Below are 17,722 nucleotides of genomic sequence, written 5' to 3'. Positions count from 1 at the left end.
AATAGTTCAGGCAGAGATATTGGGCTGCTTGTAATGAAAACCAACCAAGGAGGGAGGTGAATCCATCTGTAGTAGGACCAGTGTTGTTATTTAGCAAGGCATAAAGTCAAAGACATGTTGATAAAGAGAATGTATTTCTCAAGTAGATTAATACATGATGTTGTGCTTTCCTCACCTGAGGCTGTGGGTTTTTTTCTGGAAAAACACAACAGCTTTCGAAGCATTTATGTTTACCTTTAGGTGACCTGGGAGTAAAATAGAGCAAAAGGTGGAGCTACAGCCCCCAGTCAAGGATGACTTTAGGTCAGGTGAAGGGAATACTAACCAGCTCCTCAGGCCAAGGAAAAAGAGCAGACCCCTCCACAGGCTCACATACATTAAACGCTCGCAAACTGGTTAGAAATATACTGAGCAATCCACATCAAAAAGGACAATTTACATTATAGAGAACTCCCACAAAGCAATTTAAAACAAAAACAAACAGTCCAGTGCAAAGGGCATAGAATGGAAAATTTGAAGAAAAAAAGCCACACATGGCTTTTAAGCACAGGAACAGATGTTTAACCTCACTGATAATTAGTGCAATTTCAAATGATAACAATATGCAATTTTTCATGTAACTGATTAGCAAATATCAAAAAGTTTGATAAAAATTTGGTGAGACTGAGGAAAAACCTCTACGGAGGTTAATTTTCACCATATATAAAAACTTTGAGCCCATATACTCTTCATCCAGTAACTTCACTTCTAGGAATTCATGCTACAGACACACTCATAGGTACAAAGTTATTTACTGCAGCACTGCTTATGACAGCAGGTTAAAAACCACCTAGATTTCTATCACATGGGGCACATAAGTTATGGGACACCCAAGTAACAGCATTGTTAGTAGTCACTGAAAAGCAAACAGATTCTGGGGTATCTGGGTGGCTCAGCCGGTTAAGCATCCAACTTGATTTTGGCTCAGGTCATGATCTCAGGGTTCATGGGTTTGAGCCCGCATTGGGCTCTGTGCCTATCATCTTATTCTACATTTCATAACAAGGTCAATTAGGTCAGTTCAGTTAAACAGTGAGTGGTCTTATTTCAGGAGGTGGTCCTGCAGGTGGGCTTTCAAAGTTAGGCCCACAGTGTGTAAACAACCAGGTAGATAATTAACCAGATATACAAGAAAACCAGAAGAATTCATGATCCAGGCTAGTTTTATAGGTAAACAATAAATATTCAAGGACGATTAATCAGAACTAGAATCTAATACCATAAAGGTAATACCATAAAGGAATCTAACCATAAAGGTTTGTTACTGAAACATTTTTTTCCTTTCCGAAATCACCGTCAAAGGTAGCCAAATTAAGACTAACTTGTTTATAGAACAAGTCCAGTTTTAACAAACTTGGCCTGTTTACGTAAGTGCAGCAAGAACAGTGGCTGGCCATTTAAGTTCTTTTAAATCTGGTTTGCTGGAACTTTTCATAAGGAATTTCAGGTTGAGCCGTTAACAGCCTTTCAAGGCCAAGATACTTGCTATTAGACTCCCCTGCAATACCTATGGATTTGGGTTACTTCCTCTTCTTGAGGCCCCCAAAATATCATGAACCTGCTAGGAAGTGACCTTTCCTCCTTACCTGGTAAGGCTCCCAGGAACCCTGTAAACAAGGTACCAGGCCAATTTTTTCCCAACAGGCATTCATTGGCTCCATAAAATCAACCTTAGTTCCTTAAAGCTGTCTGGTCATATTGGAGTCCATGCATGTCTCTCTCAAATAGGACATTCCAGTCAAGGCCTTGATAATACAACTAAATGTTTCCAATGGTGCCATGTTACAAGGAAAAAAGATTTTCTTTTGGGGGGGAGGGTAGAGAGAGAGAGAGAGAGAATGAATGAATGAATGAATGAATGAATGAATCCCAAGCAGGTTCTGTGCTCTCAGCATGGAGCCCCACTTGGGGCTCAATACCACAAACCAAGAGATCACCACATGAGCCAAAATCAAGAGTCGGATGCTTAACTGACTGAGCAACCCAGGTGCCCCAGAAAACAGATTCTTATTGAACTTCTACAAATAACTAACAGATTTCCCTTATGACAGATTCTTCTAGCTTCACTTAAGCCAGCCACCATAGCAGCTACTATAGCACTGGGTTGATTAATCATAGGGGCAGATACTAAAGTCCTATACCATGCCCCCAGGGGTCTCGTCCCCCAATATCTCACAGTCGCAACATGCCACTTTTGCTTAAAGCAGATCATTAGCTCCACTAATTCACTTGCAGAATATGCCCTCATAGCCACTCTCTGACTAGTAGGAATTCCTTCTCCATCATCCCCAGGCTCAAGAGTGGCCTAGGTCTTTGTTTGAATCAGAGGGCTTGCCCGTAAATCCTTTTCCTTTTCCATGATAACATCTTCCTTGCCAGAGAAGTCATCACCCCAGGGATCCCATGCTTTGGGGGCACAAGTCTCTTGAGACAGAGTAGCTCTCACTTGGGTACACCGTGGTCTGTGCCCATGCATCTTTGCCATCTTATTTCTAACCCCTACTCCTAACCCTGAAATCCTGCAGACCTAATGTCTGCATTAGAGGAAAACGTGGCTCATTCATCCTTTTCCAAAGCCAGCGCTTCTCTGGTCTGTTCCAATTCTCTTCCTTATTCCTAATTCTCAGTCTGTGGCCTATCGCAAAGCACAGATCAACTGCCAAGCTACCACCAAAATAGCTCGTTCGCTATCTCTGTTTCCTTTCCCCACCATTGCAAACAGGATATCTGACAATCCCTGGGGCGTTTTCAGGACAGCCCCATACTCACATGCTTATCCAAAATGCTCAAAAAACCTGGCCAAGGCTCTTCACATGGAGGTAGCTGGCCAACCTGGGGTTCCCCTGAGGACAGGCTTTCCCCTGGCACAGCCCCTTTACCCACGCTGGGGTCATTTCCGGTAGCCTGCAAACCACACCAATCGTCAGCGGGTGGAGGAGGGTCAGTAGTGCATCCTTCAGCCTGAAAAGGCCCTTTAATACCGAAAAGCAAAGGAAGCCACTCTATACCATTCACACAGAATTTCGTTCAGGGTAATCACTTACAGACAGGGACTAGCGGGCGGGCGCCAGCTGATGACCCAGGGCGGTACGCAGCTCTTCTCTACCACCTCCCTCCCCGTTCTCTGCAACTACCTGGACCTTAATCCCCAGCTCTTATGGAGCGAGGAGCATGATGGTGAGGTCACAGGGTAGTTATCTAAAGTGGTGCCACCTGTGCACCAGAGACGAGCCCAAGGTGAAGGACCAAAGATGGAGTCAGTGTTGTAAGCATTCCTACAGTAGTCACCAAAATTAAGAATAACGTTAATAACAATGGGAAATTCTTTTTATATCATCTTAAGCAAAAAGCATAGATTATGAAATTGCATATGCAATGAGCTTAATTATGTTTTAAAAATATGCATAATATGTAATCAAGTTTGGGATCTTGAGATGAGATCATCCTGAATTAGAGTAGGCCTTAAGTCCAATGACAAATGTTGGTCTTACAAGAGAATGGGAGAAGACACATAGGCATGGAAGACACAGGCAGAGAATGGAGTCATGCAGCTATAAGTCAAAGAATGCCAGGGATTTCTGGCAGTCCCCAGAAGTTAGGGGAGAGGCATGGGATAGACTCTTCCTCAGAGCTTCCAGAAGGAACCAACATTATCAACACCTTGATTTCAGACTTTTATCCTCTAGAATGTGAAAAAATAAATATGTATTGTTTAAAAAAATAATACACACACATATGACAGGATTTTCCAGTTCAAGATACCAGATTTAGTATATTTATCTCCCATCCTTCTCCATTCCATTGATCTGCTTTATTACCACGTAATAAATCCATAACAGCACTGAGAATATGAATGGAGAAGGGTAAGCTCAGTAGACTAGAAAAGTTCTAGAAGACAAAAAGCAAACATGTCAATAGTGACAAGAAAAAGAGCAGAGAAAACCATGGCCCAAAACATGTAAGAAAAGGCAGCAGTGAAAGAGGAGCCTGATGCAGACATTACTGGTCGCTGTGTTTGTACCTTCTGTCTGTCCGGGATTCACCCTCTGTTCTTGCCCCTACAAGCCTAGAGTGGTAACAGTTGGCCACTAAGCTCCAGGTCCCCTTTTAGAGACAGTCTTCTCACGTGATCCTTTTTTCCCTCAGCCACCTGTTTCCCATTTGGGCCTGACTGGTAAATTGCCTACTCAAACAATTGGAAGCTCTGTTGGAAGCTGGACCCATTTCCAACCCTATGAGATGAGTTAAAACCTATCATGTTGGTCCCATTCTCCTGGCCTGTAATTGCTTTGGCCATGGGCTTGCAACACAATTCTGGCCAAAGAGAACCGGGGAACAGCTTGTGGGGACTAGTTTGTGGGGGCTCTGGGGAAGTTTTTTTCCCTCAGTGATAAATGTGATACATAGATCCAGAATATATAAAGAACTCTTTACAACTCAACAACAACAACAGCAACAAAACATACAGAACTCAATTAAAAAATAGGCAAAGGATTTAAAGAATTTTTTATTTCCTAAGAAGGTATACAAATGGCCAAAAAGCATATGAAAAGATGCTCAACATTATTAATCATTAGGGAAATGCAAATCAAAACCACAGTAAAATACCACTTCACGCCTACTCTGATATCTATAACTGAAAAGATGAACAGTAACAATTATTGGTGAGGATGAGTATTAGAACCCTCGCACATTGCTGGCAGGAATGTTTAAGGATGCAGCCACTTTGGAAGACAGTTTGTCATTTCCTCAAAATATCAAACATAGGGCTACCATATGTTAGCGGTTCGACTCTTAAGTATATACCTAAGAAAATTGAAGACCTATGTCCACCCCAAATAAACAATATAGGAAATCTATCCAAAGGTATATTATTTGGCCATACAAAGGAATGAAGTATTGATAGGTGTATAACATGGATGAACCCTGAAAACATAATGCTAAATGAAAAAAGCCAGACACAAAATGCTATATATTGTATGACTGAATTTATATAGGAAATATCCAGACTAGGCATAAATAGAGACAGAAAGCAACTTTGCGGTTTCCAGGGGATAAGGGGAGTAGGACAGAGTGGGGTGACTGTTTAATGGTACAAAGTTTCCACTTGGGGTGATGGAAAGTCCTGGAACTGAAGAGTGGTGATAGTTGCACAACATTGTGAATGTATTTAATGCTACTGTATCTTACACTTTAAATTGGTTGAAATGGTCAACTTCACGTTCTATGTATTTTCCTATAATAATAACAATAAAAAAGGAGTGAATTACTGACTCATGCTACAGCATGTATAAATTTTGAAAACATTTTGCAAGTTAAATAGGTCAGGTGCTAAAGGCTACATATTGTATAATTCCATGTCTATAAAATGTTCTGAATAGGCAACTTCATAGAAAGTTGATTAGTAGTTGCCAGGGGAGAGGGGAGAGGGGAGGGAGGGGAAGGGAATGGATTGTTACTGCTTCATATGTCCTGGATCTCTTGGAGTGATGAAGCTATTCTGGAACTAGACAGTAGTGATGGGCACACAATTTTGTGAGTCTTCTAAAAACCACTGAAGTGTATACTTTAAACAGGTGTGTTTTATGATATGTAGACTATATGTTAATAAAGCTAATTTTTTTAAGTGACACATAGGGGCATCTGATCTCTTTATCTGCCTCTGGACACTGACTGGAGGGTGTGATACCTGGAGCTGCTGCAGCCATCCTGTAATCACATGCTAGCTTGATAATTGGTTCGACAAGCTGAGGCAATCAGAAAAAAGATGAAAATAATCAGCCATCTGCTGAGGTTGCTGAGTCTCTAAAGTAATAAATCCTGGAGCTGCACTACCTCTGGTCTTCCTGTTCTGTAAGATAATAAATTCCTTATTTTTTAAGCTAACAGGTGCAACTCACAGGTGAGTCTCCCACTGATAGAAATCTATTCTCTATAGTCAGCCTCCGCCTAGAGTAAGACTGGGAAAAAGTACAGAAATGACAGTCCTAATTGAAGTTCTGTGTACAGAACTGGTACAGTTACGCCAGGCATGTCTTTCTTTCCCCCACTTGCAAATCATCACAAATCCACTGACAACTGTATTTGCCACTGTTGCAGGCTGAGTCTGGAGTTCTTTCTTGTCCAGCGAGAGAGCAGACACAGAACTGAATACGAGAGGGGTTAGTGGGGGGGGGGGGGGGGCGGAGACAAGAATCCTGAACAGGGATTTCATCTCTGTATTAATTGAGCTCACAAGATATTACCCACATGGTGAACGTGAAGAAAACAAGATCTTACACACGTGAAAGTGGAGAGAACAATCAGACAGTAATCGTTAACTTGTGTGTGTAAGAAGCAAAGGGTCAGGGGGCAGGCGGCAAGTGGTTTGTGATCAAAGTACAATAGTATATTGGTGTTCAGTGGAAAGTAACTTCCTGCAGGTGTTATAACAAGTTACTCATGCTTCCATTACAACATCTCACTAGCTAACCTGGGGTGCTTTTACCACGTGGTAGCAGCTTTCTGTCCTAAGCTTTTTTTCTAACCCATTTATATAAGTAGAACCTATTTCCCCACATGCCATCACTACTCCTAAGCAAGCTAAAACAGATGTACTCTCCAAAGAAATGGAATGCTTAAAAACAAAAATGAAAAAGAAGTGGGGGGGCAGTGCCTGGGTGGCTCAGTTGGTTAAGCATTGGACTTCGGCTCAGGGCATGATCTCCGGCCCATGACTTCGAGTCCCAAGTCGGGCTCTGTGCCAACAGCTCAGAGCCTGGAGTCTTCTTTGGATTCTGTGTTGCCCTCTCTCTCTGCCTCTCCCCAGCTTGCGTGCTGGTGCACACGTGCTCTCTCTCTCTAAAACTGAATAAACATTAAAAAACAAAACAAAAAAAACGGAATGCTTTTCCTGAGGAGGGGTAGCAAGATAGTATGTGTCTTGGTGCCCCAGAGTAAAACAGTCTTCATTCGGTACAGCACAGGCTACTGCTCTTGGGAGAAGCCAGTAGGTCCACACGGTTGTCCAGATGACTCAGACTCAGAGGCAGTCCTGCCCTCAAGAAGGGACAGCTGGGGAAGCTGACTTACATAACGGCAGAGGGACCTACTCCAGCCACATATATTCATTAACTTAGTCCCTCACTTATAATTACAACAAAGAATGCTAATAGCCATAAGAAAGTTGAGAAAAGCCAATACCAGCAAAGAAGATAGCCAAGATAATTAAACAGAACAACTGATTCTGGGATAAAACAAATTATTAAGTGAAGAGAAAATGATTTTAAATTATTTTGAAATTAATGTACTAAGAGAGATTTGAGAATACAGTGCATCCATTAATAGGTTGATGTTTAAAAAAAAAAAAAAGGTAGGGGTGCCTGGGTGGCTCAGTTGGTTGGGCATCTGACTTTGGCTCAGGTCATGAGCTCACAGCTCATGAGTTCAAGCCCCGCATCGGGCTCTGTGCTGATAGCTCAGAGCCTGGAGCCTGCTTCAGATTCTGTGTCTCTGTCTCTCTCTGCCCCTCCCCTGCTCTCTCTCTCTCTCAAAAAAAAATAAACATTAAAAAAAAGTATATTCAGAAATTAAGAATAATTCTTAGAAACCAAACCTATGATTGTGAAAATAAAGGCTCATTACGATGACTGGAAGAAAAAATTGGGGAGTATCTTAGAACTTAGGTGAAGCAAGAAAAAGAAATTTAAAAAGAGAGAGAGAAGTTGAGAAGGAAAATCAATGCAGTGTTCAAAATCCACCTAAAAATAGTTCTGAAAAGATGGAATTTCAAAATTGGAGGAAAGGAAATGAAAGAAGTAATGTATAAAAATTTCTCCGAGATAAGAAAGACACGAGTCTTTAGATTGAAAGTGTAGAACCCACTGAATGAAAAAAGACCCATGTAAACAGACTCATGAAATTTCAGGACATAAAGAATAAAGAGGATAAAAGCTTCTAGAGAGGATAACAAGAAATGAGAAGAATTCTATCTCAGTAGCACAGGATGTTGGGGAAAATATAGCAACATCTTCAGAGTTTTGTTTTTTTTTTTAATTGTTTTGAAGCTAGCATTCCATATCCAGAAGAACAATGTCAGAAAGCAAGGAGAGTTGCTCTCTGAAAATTTCATTTGAGGATGTTTTCCATATCCAAGAAATTTCTAATTTCTAATTCTCTCATTTTACACAAAAGGGGCATCAAGATGTAGAATCTAAAATTGATGGCAGATTATTTTTAGGAATGAAGGTAACCAACAGAAAAACTGAAAACAGTCATACAAAATGAGAAGACTGAGAGAAAGGGAAGAAGAAGAAAAAGGAAGCTGAAGGTAGGGTCAGTCAACCAAATTCCTTGTCATTCACAGAGGACAGAAATGGATCTTTTTTGAAGGTGATAAATCAAGAAATACAGGTATAAACACATAATTTGCGATATGGAGATAACCATCGAAATAATTTTAAATGAAGGCCTCTAGAGAATGATACTGGAGGGTAGAGGGGTGAGAAACAGACTTCTGCTTTTCATTTTTTTTTTTTAAGAGAGTGGCAGGAAACATACCAAATGTTAATAGGAGTATAATAGGAGTTAATAGGAGTGATAACAATTATAAATAGATTTAATTTTCTTCCTATTTCTCTCAAACCTTCTACAATAACCATGCATTGTTTTTATAATCAGAAGTACACGCACACTTTTACTAAATAGGATCAGGGAAATATTATCATTGTTTATAATGATTACCATGTCCTTAAGTGGTCTTTGTCCCTGATCTCTGATTTATTGGAGGAGCTTCAAGCACACATGGAGCTTACTAAACTTTAAAGAGACACAATCTCACTAGTATTAAAAACAAAGAAAGAAAGAAAAGGAGAGTAGTCTGGCCATATTTAATATCTCTCCATCTTTGCAAGGTCCTCCTTTTCCCAGAGCTTTACGCATGACAAGCACTCTGGTTTAATCTTCTATTCATTATACATGTCTATTTCTACCACTTCCCTGGAAGATAAGTGTGTAACTTCAGTGTCAGTATGTTCAGGGAATATAACTCCCAGCAGTCTATTCTATTTTCAGAAAGTTAGTATTATTAGAAAGTCCTTTAATATATTTAGCCAAAGTGGGCTTCCCTGGAATAACCTCCACCCACTTAGTCTTGATCCTGCTCTCTGAAACTTTTCAGAACAAGCCTGGCAATCTTCTATGCTATATTATGCAATCACTTAAAGATGATTTCCATGTTTCACTGGGTCAACACCAAGTTTATTTTTGCTGTTGCTGCACATCTTGCTTTGACCTCAGAATTTCCACAAACTCCAGAACCAAATTCCTCTTTTGTTTCCCTGGGTCTGAATATGAGCTCATTCACTCATTGATTTTGGAATTCAGTTCATTTAATTACCTACTGTGCATCAGGTCCTTTCAGTAAGAATGCACATTTAAGCAAACAAATAAATGTGTAGAATCTCTCACCCTGGTCAAGCAATCTGACTCATTTCAGACAAGTGCAGACAGTTCAGGAAAGTCAGAGAGAAATAGCCCAAAAGCAGGTGGAAGAGGAAATGGAGAAATAAAATCAAGTTGAAGAATGAGCCAAGAAGAAGGTTCTCATAGAAGAAGTAAAGTTTTACTGTGTGAGGAATTATATTTCGGACTGTTCAGAGAAGAGACCAGTTATTTTGAAATTTTCAAGAGGAATCTAATTTGTGTTTGTCACTCTCAGGGTAGAGGACAAAAAAGGAAAGTATAAATTGTGAATGGAACTCCTGAGACTATGAGCAAGGGTAAGTGAATTATTACCTACAGAAAAAAAAAAAAAAGGTAATACATTGATTTTCTTTTCCTCTATAGGGATTTATATTTATAAAAGTTAGCAAAATGTGATATACCTGTATACCCGTATACCCGTATAATGGAATAATATTCAGTCATATAAAGGGATGATGCACTCATACATGCTACAATATGGGTGAACCATGAAAACCTTGTGCTAACTGAAAGAAGCCATCATAGAAGACCACATATTATTTTAAGATTCCATTTATATGAAATGTCTAAAATAGGGAAAATATAGAGACAGCAAATGGTTAGTGGTTGCTTGGGCTAAGGAGGATGGGGAGATGTTCTTTCTGTTCTAAAATTGATTGTGGTGATGGTTACACATATAAATATGCTTAAAAAATAGCATTTAAGTGGGTAAATTGTATGGTTGTGAATTACATTTCAATAAAGCTGTTTTTAAACATTAATTAACAAATATAACTAGGATAGAGTACTGATTTACTCATTACCCAGCCTTATCTTGGAAGCCCCAAAAAAAGACAGTTGACTGATTTTCTTTTTTTAAATTTTTTTTAACGTTTATTTATTTTTGAGACAGAGAGAGACAGAGCATGAACGGGGGAGGGTCAGAGAGAGAGGGAGACACAGAATCTGAAACAGGCTCCAGGCTCTGAGCAGTCAGCACAGAGCCCGACGCGGGGCTCGAACTCACGGACTGTGAGATCGTGACCTGAGCTCAAGTCGGCCACTTAACCGACTGAGCCACCCAGGCGCCCCTTGACTGATTTTCTAACAAAAAGCTCTGACTTATTTTCAAGGTTATTAAAGCGTATTATTCAATGTTCAGAATCTAACACATTCTTGATTTGATCCCTACTTCTAGACTGCATTTAATATTAACATTCAACAAATTCATACTGAGTGCTAAGCTGTGCTTGGCACTTGGGTCAGCAAAGAGGACAGCAACCCTGCCCCCACTCTTGGGGACTGTTCATTCCTATCCAGAGTCCAACAAAACTCACCACCAGCCCCTGCCTTGGAGAGTCAATAAAAATCCCATTTCGGTTGACCAAGTTCCTTTCTTCCTTTTAGATTCCAGGTAATCTGATGTCATTGGTATGTGTGCTCATAGAACATTAAATCTAATTGGCATTTTAAAAACCTTGTTTAAGGATCAGGACAGGTAGGGAAAAACAAACAAACAAACAAACAAACAAACAATAACAAACTAGTGAAAAAAGCAGATGGTGGATTTTATGAGGTGGCTTTTTTTCTTCTTTTTTTAAAATTGTTTAAAAAATTTTAAAATTTACATCCAAGTTAGTATATAGTGCAATAATGATTTCAGGAGTAGAATCCAGTGATTCATCACCTATGTACAACACCCAGTGCTCATCCCAGCAAGTGTCCTCCTTAATGCCTCTTGCCCATTTAGCCCATCCCCTTACCCATAGCCCCTCCAGCAATCCTCAGTTTGTTCTCTGCATTTAAGAGTCTCTTATGTTTTGTCCCCCTCCCTGTTTTTGTATTATTTTTGCTTTCCTTCTCCTATGTTCATCTGTTTTGTATCTTAAATTCCACATATGAGTGAAGTCATATGATCTTTGTCTTTCTCTGACTAATTTCACTTAGCATAATACCCTGTGAGTTGACTTTGCAACCTCAGTTGAATGTCTCGGTTCCCACAAGACCCTTTCTGCATTAATCAGTGCCATTGGCTGAGGGGCTCCTCCCCTAGTTCTTGCTGGATTCTCTCCCACAGCTCCTGTTCCTTCCATATTTCCCTACTCGGGTATATGCCTGTGAGCACTCACCCTAACTCACTCTACTGTCAGTGACTGTCCAGACTCATGGAAGACTTTGGGAAAATGGAAGCCTTATTTCAGACCCAAGTTATGGGAGATGAGTGATGGTTGGATTGCCTGAACTGTGCAGAGGACACGTTTTATTTCCACCTCATTGTAGGTGCCAACTGAATTGTAGTCTCCTGATTTATTAGAACAGCTTCAAGATAGGTCATCCAGTATTTGTTTCTCAAATATTAAAAATAACTATTAGACTGATCGATTACTCATCATTGGTGTTTAAAGAGTCTGATATCAATAAGATTTAAGAGTCACTATCATTGTGTAAAAATTAAAGTCACCTTAACTAAGAAATATGGCAAGGGGCCAGTGAGCACCTGTCTCAAGAAAGCTGGCTAAAAATAGGGAAGAAGACACTTTAACCACCAACAAAATGTCTCTATTGTGCATCAAGTAATTAGTTCGAAAATAGTGGAGTTCCCATACCTGCTTAGCAAGATAGAGTTTGGTGATAGATGATCTGTTGATCTTGGTTCTGTATACATGAAGAAGCTGCCAAGGGGCCAGGAGCCAAAGGAAACCCAAGGGAATCCACACCAGAACAGTTTGCTCAAAACAAAGTGGCAGGTCTGCTTCTGGGCTATCCAGGAATGAAGAATTCTGGGGGACCAAAAACGGAAGGATTGTTGAATATACTCATGTTTTGAAGACAGAAAACCAGTGCGAGACCACCCTCCCCTCCGACCCGTTTCTAAACAATTTTAACTCAGTTCTACATCCATATCTGGCCTGACCCCTTAACTAGCTGCATTTTCCTATTTATTTCCATTGATATAGCTTCAACATTTAATGACAGTGACTTTTCTGGCCAACCCAACCTTAAAAAGCCTTTCCTTCTAGGCGAATTTCTCCACCAGCTCTTCTCAGGAAACTTCACTACTGCATTTGCTAGGTTGTGGGAAGAAGAGGAATGGACAGTTCTTCAATTCAAACAGTTCCCTGGGATATAGAAACTTGTTCTTCTTCTACTTTTTAGCACTGATTAAGCTCCCTGACAGATGTTCCAACATGCAGCCAGCAGGATGCTTTAGTCACACTATGACATTTAGCCTCCTTTGAGCCAGAGGGGCTTATAGTGATTGGAACCTGAGGGGATTGTTGGCACAGGAGCTGCAAAGGCACTATTGGATGGGAGGCTCGTTCCCAGCAGGTCTGTAGTCTTTACTTTCTGTAATAGGTAGAAGTGTCTTGGGAAGTGGGGGTGGGAACACCAGTTCTTATTTCTCAGTCTTGTAAGGGGTAATTTTTCTTTCCTTATAAATATTTTCAAATTGTTTTTGTATAGTTGTTTGCACAAACTCTTTAAAGAAAACATTGAGGTGCCCTGACCAAGAGCTCTGTCAGATATTCTCAGAATTCTCCAAAGATGCCCTGCTGAGGGGCACCTGGGTGGTTCAGTTGGTTGAGTACCTGACTTGGGCTCAGGTCATGATCTCACAGTTCATGAGTTCAAACCCGGCATCAGGCTCACCACTGTCAGCGTGTAGCCTGCTTTCGATACTCTGTCTCCTTCTCTCTCTGCCCATCCCCCTTTCGCGCTCTCTCTCTCTGTCTCTCAAAAAGAAATAAATATTAAAAAAAAAAAAAGATGGCCTGCTGAGATCCTGGGGCCTATTAAGCCCCACCTGCCTGTGGTATGGAGGTCCTAGCCTGAGGCCCTTTGGGCCCAGGTTCTTTCTAAGATGGGAATGCTAACTCTGCGATCTCATTCTTACTCTTCTTATCTCTCCACCAAGAGATTCTAACTTTAGAATTCAGAAGAATAACCTAAGATATTTAAACTATTTTAACAAGCCCTCCATGTGATTCTGGTGCTGTGCTAGGCATTTGAAGACCACACTTTCACAGAATCATTAAATCCTAGGTTCCTTCTCATTTTCTATTCCACTAAGCCATTTAGTAACTCACCCTGTCTGCCTTGAAATTCTCTGCTCTAATGGTTCCAAAATGGTCTTGGTGCTCGTGACACCCAAATCTGCATCCCTGGCCTCAACTTCCACTCCACACCCCTAACTGCCAGGTCCTCTAGAACATATAGCTATCACTTCAACCTCAGCATGCCTCGACAAAACTCAACCAGGGTCTCCTCTTCTTCCTCTCACCCCACAAACCCCACAACAACTTTCCCTCCTAATATTGTTGAGATTGGAAGTCTTTTCCCTATTTCTCTTTAGAGAAGATGATTTTGCAGCTAGCTAGTTTGAGAAAAGAGTCTAGGAGGGGCACCTGGGTAGCTCAGCCGGTTAAGCGTCTGACTTCGGCTGAAGCCATGATCTCATGGTTTGTGATTTCGAGCCCCACATCAGGCTTTGTGCTGACAGCTTGGAGCCTGGAGCCTGCTTCAGATTCTGTGTTTCCCTCTCTCTCTTTGCCCCTCCCCTGCTCATGTTCTGTCTCTCTCTCTGCCTAAAATAAAATAAAGATTAAGAAAATTTTCAAAATAAAAAAAAGAGTCTAGGATATAATAAACATATGTTAGAGAATATGTTACCTCTCCCACATAGAATGTCCTCTGGAGATATTATGACTTATCTTCTCTTAAACAAACAAACAAACAAACAAACCCTAGAAGAAACAAAACCGAATCCTGAGGTTTAGACTACCTGCACATCTAACTTTTCTGGTTCTTATTGGTAGCCACTTGAGGTTCATCTACTATTTTGTTCTGAGTCTGAGAAGAGTCAACAGTGAAGAGAAGTAGTATTTCTCACCCAAAATGTAGAGTTGCAGAACTTCTCCAGCATGATTCCTGGAGCACTTCTGGAATGAAGGCTCTTTTGTGACTCTGTTGTTTCTTATTAAGTCTTCCTCAGAGAAGGTGGACTCAAGTTGCAGTTCAGGATGTTATCTCCTATTCTGACATTCCAGATAAAATCATGTTTCCTGACCTTTCATCCTAACAGCTTACTCATTAACTTGCTCAGATGTTTATTTGCATTATCTCAGTAGCTAGACATGTGACTGAGGGGCCCCAGGGGCAGGTAGACTCACCATCCCCTGAAGAAGCAGAAGCCTCTGTAGGTATGGTCTTATGTAAAAGGAATCACTGGAAAATGTCAGCAGAGGCATGCCTGGGTGGCTCAGTTGGTTGAGTGTCCAACTTCGGCTCAGGTCATGATCTCCCTGCTTGTGAATTTGAGCCCGTGTCTGGCTCTGTGCTGATAGCCCAGAGCCTGGAGCCTGCTGCAGATACTGTCTCCATCTCTCTCTGCCCCTCCTCTGCTCACACTCTCTCTCTCTCTCAAGTATAAATAAAAAATAAACATTAAAAATTTTTGAAAAAAAAGAAAAACAAGAAAAATGTCAGCAGAGCTGGCAGACAACCCAGGAGAGAAGGAGCCTTTCCTTCTCTTGAAGACATATTGACCTAAAAAGAGAAGTGTCGATGGAGGGGCAACTATCTTTAAACATGCAGTTTTACTTCTGTTTTAAGGCCTTAGAATTTATAGGAATGAGAAATGTCTTACTCTTCTGGATTTTAAATTAAAAGTTTAAAAATAGTATAAACTTTATTTGAAAAACTCAGGTTATAAAATAGTATATCCAGTGTGAACCTATACGTAAATATATGTTATGCAACAAAATGTTAACCTTAGCTGTTAGAGTTGTGGGTGATTTTCCTTTTTGCTTGTCTGCATTTTCTGATTTTTTCCCCATAATTATCAGGTATTATGCAATAATATTTTAAAGCAATCTTTTTGTATTGTGGTAAAAAACATGACAGAAATTTTACCATCCAACCATTTCTAAGCGTATACAGTTCAGGAGTGTCAAGTATATTCACATTGTTGTGCAACCACTCTCCAGAACTTTTCCCAACTGAAATTGGGAAATTTTGCCCAACTGAAACTCTATACCCAGTAGATAACAACTCCCCATTAGCCCTTCCCCTAGAAAAGCAAATGCTCTTTTAAAATCAGGGTACCCAATGGAAACCAATTTGATAATAAATTTCATATATCGAAAAAAAAAAGAATAATAATACAGTAAAATCAGGGTACCCGAAATTAACAGCAGCCATACATGCTTGCCAACATATTAAAGTACAGATGCCATTATTTGGGGGATCATGTGAAACCATTTTGGTCACTAACACAAAAAAACACTTCTTTGTTCTGTGAGTATATACAGACCATCTACAGAGAGTAATTAACAAAAGAGTATTTATACTTGAATGTATACATACATACATACATACATACATATATATATTAATTTTTTTAACATTTATTTATTCTTTGAGAGAGAGAGACAGAGTGTGAGAGGGTGTGGGCAGAGAGAGAGGGAGATACAGAATCCAAAGCTGAGCTGTCAGCAGAGAGCCCGACTAGAGACTCGAACCCATGACCTGAGCCGAAGTCAGATGCTTAACTGACTGAGCCATCCAGGTGCTCCCATACCTATATATTTAATGTAGACTTTAGTGCCTGGCCTAAGGTTAACTATCCATTTGGTTACCTTAAGCTCACAAATGATAATAACACTTACCACTAGTACCAGTGGGTATGTTGTGAATTATTAGCATCTGAAAGATGTGTAACTTTTATTAGGACAGTCATTCAGTTCTGTGAATGACTTAGGCCTTGGGGTGTTCAAATACATTTGGACAGAAATTTTCTATGTTTACCATAAACATTTTCTAGTTCCTCAATATACACATACTAAACTATTCTTATGTAATTAGATGGTATTGCCATACTTGCCACATAAATGTATAAATGCATAAATAAAACCTGGATAAAAACATGGTGCCAAGTGTTTCTAATGGATTTGTTTTGGGGGGTTTTTTTAGACTTAAAAAAGTGTTTTTTATTATTTATTTATTTATTTATTTATGTGAGTAATCTCTATACTCAGCGTGGGGCTTGAACTCACAACTCCAAGATCAAGAGTCACATGCTCTACCAACTGAGTCAGCTAGCCACTCCTTATTCCTTATGGATTTGTGATTGTCCTCAGATTTGTTGCCTGTTTCCGCTGTTAAATATCAGAATGATTACATGACATGTGTCCATTATTCCCAGTCGACATCCAACTGAAAATATTGTGTCAAAAAAAGAATGAAATCCTCATGACTGAATCCATTCCTTTGGGAGCTACTTTGACCAAAGAGGTGAAATGAGAAATTCTGATGAGAGAAACAAATAACACGAACCTGGCTCACCTAAAGTGGTGATGCTAAGGACACACTGGCAGACACTAGACAACTTGTCACACATGCTCCACGGCCAAACTCTAAGGGCTTTTCAGAAAAGTCATCAATGCCTGCAGCTGTGTTCCCTGATGACTTAGCCTGCTCAACACTAGACTTCCCATACTGGCCTGTTTGATGCCCTCCAACTAATTAGTTTAATCAGGAATAAACTCTCACTCTCCCTAAACTGTGTGTTTGCCTCTTTTCCTGTCTCTCTTTTTTATAAATCCTGGCTTTTGCCTTTGTTGACAATAGTGTAATGACAATCTCTCTCAAGTACGAAAAAACTAGCATACCGACATCCAATTAAATGTCTGAGTTAGTCTTTGACAATGATGTCAATCCTCTTCTTTCTAGCAGATGGCTATTGACTGAACATGTCTAGCAAGTAGTTATGAAAGCAAATTGGCTATGCTTGGAAGTGTTCATTGAGACTGAAGAGAGGGCCTAATGAGAGGTATGGTGTGAGTGGAATTATTTTCTACTTATAAAATGTAAACTCCCTGTGGTGTCTACTGCAAATAAGAGGAACAAAAAGTGACTGATAAAAATTGTAATCATGTTTTAAAACAAGCAGAATTTGTACTCATTTGTGCTTAAAACATTTTGAGTAGCCAAAAAAAGGGAGGGTGGAGGATCTAAATATTCACCAAAACAAATGCTTAGGTTTTAGGATATTTACTGACATGGATAGGGTAAACATATGATGCATTATCAAATGAAAGAAGAAGTGGGTGGGTCTGGCATGTAAAGAGTTTGGCAGTTACCATTCCATCCTGACAAGTAAAATGTTGGACAGACTGAAAAACCAACAATTCTTCTTAGATCAGTAAGAGAAGTAAGGTCACAGAGCAAACTGCTGTCCCCC

The 17,722-nt window shown here is 40.1% G+C and overlaps 1 protein-coding gene across 10 annotated transcripts in view; it reads right to left on the bottom strand.

Annotated features, from left to right (window-relative positions):
• ABCC2 (ATP binding cassette subfamily C member 2) overlaps nucleotides 1-14,658 on the bottom strand; it is a 73,926-nt gene extending 59,268 nt beyond the window's left edge. For 2 of the 10 annotated variants that reach the window (XM_015063001.3, XM_027062829.2), the window contains exons 1-2: nucleotides 14,372-14,649; nucleotides 12,087-12,260 (exon numbers count right to left, since the gene is read on the bottom strand). In XM_015063001.3, the coding sequence (XP_014918487.1) occupies nucleotides 12,087-12,260; nucleotides 14,372-14,404 (207 nt within the window). In that variant the 5' untranslated portion in view covers nucleotides 14,405-14,649. Of the gene's footprint in view, nucleotides 1-12,086; nucleotides 12,261-14,371 lie in introns of all 10 variants that reach the window. The other 8 variants (XM_053207008.1, XM_053207005.1, XM_015063003.3 and 5 more) reach the window with 8 other exon arrangements.
• Between the last annotated feature and the right edge of the window lie 3,064 nt (nucleotides 14,659-17,722).

Source organism: Acinonyx jubatus, chromosome D2, assembly GCF_027475565.1.
Source record: "Acinonyx jubatus isolate Ajub_Pintada_27869175 chromosome D2, VMU_Ajub_asm_v1.0, whole genome shotgun sequence".
NCBI classification, from domain to species: domain Eukaryota; kingdom Metazoa; phylum Chordata; class Mammalia; order Carnivora; family Felidae; genus Acinonyx; species Acinonyx jubatus.
This window is presented reverse-complemented; position numbering and strand designations above follow the sequence as displayed.